Below are 7,972 nucleotides of genomic sequence, written 5' to 3' on the forward strand. Positions count from 1 at the left end.
CCACGGGACGTTCCTGGAGTCCTTTGCCAACTTTCTTCTGGGAAGGTCCGGGGATACAGACCGCCGCCGCCGAGGCTGATTGACGGCGAGCCGGCCCCTCGGCCCCGCCCCGCCCCTCGGCCCCGCCCCGCCCCGCTCGGCCCCGCCCGGCCCCGCTCGGCCCCGCTCGGCCCCGCTCGGCCTCGCTCGGCCCCGCCCCGAGCGTGGACTCGTAGCCCCGCCCCTCACGCACGCCACTGCGGGCCGGCGCGCTTGGGGCGGCGCGCTGACGTCGTGGGTCCTGCGCCGCCTGTCGCCTGCACTGCTCCGGGAAGGTCGTCCCTGTGACCGGCCCGGTGTCTGGAGCAGGTGTCGCCATGTTGTCGGTCGCCGCCCGCTCGGGCCCGTTCGCGCCCGTCCTGTCGGCCACGTCCCGCGCGGTGGCCGGCGCGCTGCGGCCCCTGGTGCAGGCCGCGGTGCCCGCCACCTCGGAGCCGCCCGTGCTGGACGTGAAGCGGCCTTTCCTCTGCCGGGAGTCGCTGAGCGGCCAGGCCGCGAGCCGGCCTTTGGTCGCCGTCGTAGGCCTCAATGGTGAGCCGGGCTGACGGGAGCGGCCGGGGCCTGCGGCGGTCCCCCATCTCTCGCGCTCTCCCGCCCCGGACCCACCGGGCAGCGGAAGAGGGCGGGGGTCTGCGGGGAGACGCGGCGGAGCCCTGTGGGGGATCGGGTTCCCGCGCCGGGTGGACCTTGGGCAGGCTTCTGCACCTCTTCGGGCCTCAGTGTCCCCACCTTGCGAGGGCACCGCTGGCTTGGGCAGTATCAAGTGACCCTCCAGCTCTGGCATTCCAGGCCTCTGTGCGAGTCTTTCCGTCGGCGGCCAGTCTCGGCCGGACTCCAGCCGCAGGCCCAAATCTGCACTTGTCAATTAAGTTCAAGAACTCTGGAGTCCTGCCGCTTCCAGCAGAGTTAGAGATTTTACTGCTTACAGGTCGTTTGACTTGGGGCAAATTTCTAAATGTTCTTCTCACCGGTGAAATAGGTGAATGATTATACCAACTTCATAGGTTATCTAGTGAGATTCAGATGGAAAGATTCTATATAAAGTCATTAGTACGTTTTGGGCCCTTTATAAATGCTCAACAATAGGAACTGATACTACTATTTGGGAGAGTGTCTCATTCACTACCTGTCCCATTTCAACCTCCCCCCTCTCCACCACCACCACACAGTGAAAAACAAAAACCCACAACAGTAACACAAGTCTCAGGGTCACTTACAGTGTAGAACGTCAGCCGTGTTTTCAGACGCAGGCCCAAACGGTTTTCACACCATAATCAGTCTCAAGAAGAACAGGCAGAAGTCGATATTCCCATTTGACAGACGAGAAAACGAGGTGCCGGAGGCAGGGACTAGCACAGTGAGGATACACACTGTGCACGAGACAGAGCATGGCTCCGAAAGACCGATTTGGCCGTGAGCTCCCAGCAGGACTGTCAGCAGATTCTAGTTTCTCTTCTGGGCCTCGTTTTCCGTTGTTCTTCTTGGAGACCCTGAATTGGCAACCCGTGGGCTGGTGTGTCCCCCACGCATGGTTTTAAAGAGCCGGGAAGATTTCTGGAGTGTCTTGAAGTGTTGGAAGCTGGCGATACCGGGCTGTAGCTTCCGCACGGGAAAAGTCGAGTGCGGTGCCCTGACCGCCCCCTTAGGCAGAGCAAGTGCTGTCTCGTTCTCCACCGTCCTGCTCGATTCATCGTGTCACCCGCCTGGCCCCTTCACACGGGAGCTGCTGGCCCCTGACCTGCGTGCCAAGTCCCCCTGCTCTGTTCCGCCTTCATTCCCCGTATCCTCTGCTTCAGTGACACTCCCGCTCAGGTTTCCATGTTTACGACACTTGCTCGTCCCTTCGGCCTCAGTTCAGGACGAGGCCGACAACATCTTAAATCTGCCGACTCCTCTGTGTTTTAGAGCAGGTAACACTTCCCACTGGGTGTGTGTTTCCTCCGACCTTGAACTCGAGGGCATAGAGAATGTCTCCTTTAGTCCACCTCCCACAGCCTTGGATTTTGCATGCAGTGGTGTAAAAGATTAATGAATGGTGGTTTTTTTGTTAAGGGGCACCCTTGGGTTTTGGAGAAACTGTTCAAGGTAAGAACAGTACCATCCCAAGCCTGTTTAGACCTGGAGGTTAGAAACAGTAGGGGAGGAGAACATTTCAACAGCAAAGGCTGAAAGCACCATTGGAATTTGTCAAATTGGCTAACGGGTTTCTTCTAAAAACTGGGGGCTTACCTGTCTTTTCCAAGAACTGGTAAATAATGTAGAACTGTAAGGCAAACCTCTTCTGTAACCATGCCTTGAGCATGTAGCTTAAGTTCACATTAAAATCACTCGCCTAGATGTCTTGTTGAAAGGTGTCAGTGCGGGGTGCGGGGTGGGAGGCGCTGGATCGGGAGAAGATCCCTGGGTTGGGAAGGAAGATTCCCAAGGCAGAGCAGCGCTCACCTTGAAAAAATAAACACAAAAAGCCTGTCTTGTTATCACGCCTTAAGTTTTCTGTGTTTAGATGATGTTTCTGTAAGTATTTTGCTTTAGTTGAGAACTACATCTAGCTAGCGTCTTTGCTGTGAAAAGTCACACTTCATGCAGTTCACGTAAATCGTCGAGACTGTTTTGCAGTGTGCAGTGTGATTTCCCAAAGCTTCCTCCATGGTGTAGCTCAGCATCAAGAGCAACCTGCAAGGTAGAATGGGAATGGACGGCTGGCTTTCCTTTGCCCACAAGTCCGAGGTGAAGGTGGAGGCCATTCTGTTGAGTGTTCTGTGCGTTTCCTGTGCATTTCCTGTATGTTTCCTGTACGTTTCCTGTACAGCCCTTCAGTGGCTAAGGGTTGTGGATAAGTTTTTAATGTCAAAGCGGGAACTGGTGCCTTCATCTTTTAGGTATGATACACACCTTTCCTGTGTAATCTCAGACCGTGCTACGGGAAAGCCATTCATTCATGGTTGATCCCAGCCCCAGTCTACACTGACAGGTTAGCATTAGGTGGAAGTCGGGTCGTCCATCATGTATTGTCAGTTTGCCATAGTTGGGAATCTCAGGCAGTCACTACCTATGTCCTGGTTCCCTCCAAAAGATGTCATGTTTGCCAGAAAAGCACACAGGGGTTTCGACAGGTTGACCACTGTTTATGCACACTGCAGCTTCATAGAGTTGGTGACCTTGTGCGGGGGTGGGGGCAGGGTGTTCTTTAATGCTCAACTGCTCAAGGAAGTATCTTAGGATGGGACAGCCTGGTGGGCTAAGTAGAGTTGCAGCCTGTATGAAAATGCGTTTTATAAGTCCATATTTCTTTTGGAAGCAACATATTTTCTAAAAGTGAGGCATTTTTAGCATCCCCTTTCTAAAAAGGAGAACATCTAGCAACTGTCCTAAAATGCATATACAAAGATATTTGCTTCCTGAAATATACTTAAAAGTGAGACCAGTAAGTTAATTTTTTGTCAGACATTTAAAAATGGTATGGGACAAGACAAAATTTTTTTTTTTTAAACTACTTGCCCCTAAAGTATCACATAAACAGTCATTTTTTTATTTAACATTCATTTGGGACAAATATCGGGCCATTTTGTGCCAGTGGAGCAGAGAAGAAAGTCAGCCCCCTGCTCTGTGGAGCTGTCACCCCTCGCTGGAGGGGTTGTGTGTGAAAGTTGGCTCTTGGTCCATACTAAATCGAAATAATTCGTTCTTTTGGAGGTTTCATTCGCTAGCTGCTTATTCTGATAAGGATGCTCTTTTCTGCCCAGTAAGAGTTTTCGTCGAAGTTAAGGTAATCCTAATTTGTATCCCAAAGTATAAAATAGAAATCTCTAAATTTTCTGCTAACAGTTCTTAGAGTGTTTATTATCTTGTAATTAGTATTTCATGAATTTTTGTTAGTTCCTTCAGAGAACGAGTAGGTAGGAATATAAAGTTAGACATACGGTTAGTAAGACGATTACACACATACTTGTTGGGTGGACTAGATTAATTTTAGGGTCCCTTCTAATCAGGAGAGTATGGGCAGTATTTCACATAATGTATGTCTTACCACGTTGAATTTTGGGGGACTTCAACGTATTGCTGTTCACAGTGCGATGTAGCTTTTCAGAGTCGAGGCACTGAACGGTCACGGATCCTGAATCGGCGTGTTCGGTGGGGAGGAACTCGGTTTGCACGTGGCCCCTTACGCTGCCACGCCGGTGCGATGGTGGTGGGTGGCTTCATCAGATGCCGGCGCTGCCAGGCTGACCACCTCTGGGACCGGCGGGTGCCATTTTTCGCAGTTTTGTCGCTTGATGCTTGTCCGTTTCCGGCGGGCGCCCCGCAGGGCACCGTCCCGCTGTGTTGTAACCTCCCGTCTGTCTTGCAGTGCCTGCCTCCGTCCGCTGTTCGCACACCGACATCAAGGTGCCCGACTTCTCCGACTACCGCCGCGCCGAAGTGTCCGACAGCACGACATCTTCCAGAGAGAGCACCGAGGCCAGAAAGGGCTTCTCCTACCTGATAACCGCCACGACGACGGTGGCCGTCGCGTACGCCGCCAAGAACGTCGTCTCCCAGTTCGTCTCCAGCATGAGTGCTTCGGCCGACGTGCTGGCCATGTCAAAAATCGAGATCAAGTTATCCGACATTCCGGAAGGCAAGAACATGGCTTTCAAGTGGAGGGGCAAACCTCTGTTCGTGCGCCACAGAACCAAGAAGGAGATCGACCAGGAGGCCGCCGTGGAGGTGTCCCAGCTGAGGGACCCGCAGCACGACCTGGAGCGAGTCAAGAAGCCCGAGTGGATCATCCTGATCGGCGTCTGCACCCACCTGGGCTGCGTGCCCATCGCGAATGCGGGAGACTTCGGCGGCTACTACTGCCCGTGCCACGGGTCGCACTATGACGCGTCCGGCCGGATCAGGAAGGGGCCCGCCCCTCTCAACCTGGAAGTCCCCACGTACGAGTTCACCGGCGACGACCTGGTGATCGTCGGCTAGACCCCTGACCCCAAGGAGTCTTCGTGCCACTGGAAGACTTATTCGCGAGCAGGCCTTCTGTCTTTCAGTTTCAAGTTGGTCGATTGTCAAGGTTTAAGAATGGGTGATAATGAACTTGCGAACGTCAGTGCAAAGTAGAGTCTAACGCGGGGTGCTCTCAAGCAGTCACTCGATGAAGGCACCGTTGACGTTGGGCTCTGCGACCGGAAAGCTGCAGTGTCTTTGATGGTTAATTCGAATTAAAAATCAGGCTGGCGTACAAGAGTCTTGTGAAATCTGTAATCGACTCATTCATTTCTCTTGTTTGTGTGGGGACACATTCTGCAGAGCTCATGGTCAGGGCGAGGGTGACAGGCGTCATCTCCCAGTGCTGCGGGGTGAGGGGCTCACCCTCCCCCCGCCCCCGACACACACACACTAACCCTGTGTGCAGTCGGTGTGGGACAGCCCTGGGACCCGTGTCAGGGCCCTGACGGTTAGCCCAGCTCTGGCCCCCGTTTCCTGCCTGTGTGACAGGCCCGGAGGTTTTATTCGTCACCTACGGGAGTAAGTAATTAGAATTCTTCACTTTTAAGAGGTCGCGATGGGATACTATCTGAGAGAAGCGTTCCAGAATGGGAGTCCGCCCTGCCGTGTCCTTCCTCTGGCGTGGGCGGTCCCTCCTGCCGTCCGCCTGTCGGGAGCAGGGCCTGTGAGCCCTGGTTTCGTCCGCGTGTGAAAATGACCCCGTTGATTTTGTCTCCGTAGTTAACGGTTTCGCGTTTCTTCGGTTGGCTTTGCAGTAACGCCATTTTCACCGTGCAGTGGGGGTGGGCACAGGGAGACCTCAGAACTGACCACGCTTCCTGCCTCGCACCTCCAGGCCAGGGCTGAAACACCGGGGCCTGATCCCCGGGACCTGGGGGCGGGCGGGCTCCGTGCTGACCGCCTCAGCTGCTTTGATGCGGCCATCGTCTCTGCCCTTTGGAGCTGGCTCAGCGTGCGCTCTGCTGGGTCCACCTGTGACCTCAGGTGCATTTATTATGCAGCGAGCTAGGGCGAGGGGTCAGATCGGGGGGAGCTGGCCGTCAGCTGCCAGTCCATAGACTCTGGCTAAGTGCGTCAAACACAACAAAAACGGCAAGAAGTCTCTGCTCGTGAGCGAATGTCTAGCTCGTTTTTATTCTAGAAAGAAAATTAGCAGATATGATAAAACAGGCATGTAACAATAGTATTTTCTGGGTCTCTAGACAGTGACATTTAGATTCAAATATTTAGGTGTAAACAGACAAAAAGTGCCAAACGTTGCTATGTTTTCTGTTTGAAATGGAGGGCTTTCTGGCTGTTGAACACTCACAGACCATAAGCAAATCGGCGTAGAAGGGGCGAGGCCGTGCCGTGTCTCAGTCCCGGAGGTGTGCGGGCTGGGGGCCGACATTTGGAGCATCTCATGTGACTTCCCCTCTGCCCCCAATGCCTGAGGCCACGAGAAGTTGGTGTATTTATTTGTTGGTTATTTTGCTTGTTTATCACTGTGGTGAAGATTCTGTTTACCTGACATTTGTGGGGAAAATCATCTTACACTTTCTACTCACGCTACTTTTCCATGATGCCAGCTGCCCACAGCTTATTGCTTAAAACTATACCAATATAACTTAGAATCTGACAGGTTTGGGGTCGAATCAGAAGTGGTACTTTCGTTTTCAGCAAGGCACCAGGAGCCGTTCAGTACTTCAGGTCACACCGATGTGGGAGGTTCTTACTTGGAGGAACTTATGGGATAGTAGGTTAATGCAGCTTTTCATTTGAAGGTGAATAATTAAACCTGGAGCAGAGACCTCGGAGCAGTCAAATGAATCCTTAGAACCCAGCAACCCGGGTGCCTTGTCATCCTACGTAAACATTTTAAAGTGACCGCTCCATGGACGTAACGAGGCTGTGCAGCTCCTGCTCTTCCCGGGCAGGGTCCCGTGGGCTGGAGGCGGGCCGTAGGGGACAGTGCTGGAACTGGCGGCTGACTGTGGCTTTGCCGTCTCCCAGCGGGGAGCCCTGGGCCTGTCGCCGCCTCTGCTTTGGACATTTGTTTTCCCATCCCTAGGACAGATGGTCAGACTAGCTGGTTTTGGAGTCTTGACTTTGAGGTTCTGTGAGCCCCTCCCCGCCCCAGTAGTGGGAATGGGTTTTCTTAGGTGCCGTTCGTGTTTGCCGGGTTTGGGGGTACAGTAGAGAGACCCGGACTCACAGAAGCAGCATCGTGTCAGTCCACTGAGCCCGCCCTTGACAGTAGCAGCACTGCGGCTCCAGGGGACGTTTGTGGCCGTTGGATCGTCACAGTGATTGCAGGGTGGTGCTGGCATGGGGTGGGGGTGGAGGCGCCGGAATGCAAAACGTTCTCCCCCAGGGAGATCCCAGGTGTTAGGGGGACTTAAGGAGAGTAGAAAAATTCTGACATCGGGCCGTTCACATGTACCTTTTACCAGGGGTAAACGAGATCTGTGCCTTTACACTGCTTTAAAAAGCGGTTCCAGAAAGCAACCTTTAAAAAAGCCTTTGCCCCGTCTGTCGGAGGGCACGTCAGATTTCCTGTCGTTTGCAAGCCCTCGGCAAACCCGCCGTCGACCCAGCGTGAGTGTGTGGACGGCGGGGAGGGCTTGGGGTCCAGGTGCGTTCTTCTCAGCATCTTCGTGTTTCTAGACGATGGGAATGTACTATTTCTCCACATGTCCGAAGTCACTCTTCGTTCTCACAGTGCAGAATCGTCATTTTCTATATTTTTATGTCATTTGGATATCATTACATTTTATATATTAACCCAAAATAAAGGTCTGTATTTTTCAGAGTACCATCCTCGGCCTACTGTCCTGACACCGTCGTCGTCACCTGTTCGCTCATGAAGCCCCAGGCCACTTCCCCGAGCTCCATGCTCACGGCCAGCTGCTCACCGGGCGTCTGTCTGCGCACGGATGTTCCGTTAAGGCCAACTTGAAACGTCCAA

General features: G+C 53.5%; 1 protein-coding gene across 1 annotated transcript; it reads left to right on the plus strand.

The window, feature by feature from the left end:
• Positions 1-258: 258 nt before the first annotated feature.
• On the plus strand, positions 259-5,273 carry UQCRFS1 (ubiquinol-cytochrome c reductase, Rieske iron-sulfur polypeptide 1). The gene is made up of 2 exons (XM_039880775.1): positions 259-570; positions 4,388-5,273. Exons 1-2 carry the CDS (start codon positions 357-359, stop codon positions 4,996-4,998), a joined length of 825 nt encoding a protein of 274 aa, XP_039736709.1. The 5' UTR covers positions 259-356; the 3' UTR covers positions 4,999-5,273.
• Positions 5,274-7,972: the final 2,699 nt, after the last annotated feature.

Source organism: Pteropus medius, unplaced genomic scaffold, assembly GCF_902729225.1.
Source record: "Pteropus medius unplaced genomic scaffold, Ma_sr-lr_union100, whole genome shotgun sequence".
Classification (NCBI taxonomy): Eukaryota; Metazoa; Chordata; class Mammalia; order Chiroptera; family Pteropodidae; genus Pteropus; species Pteropus medius.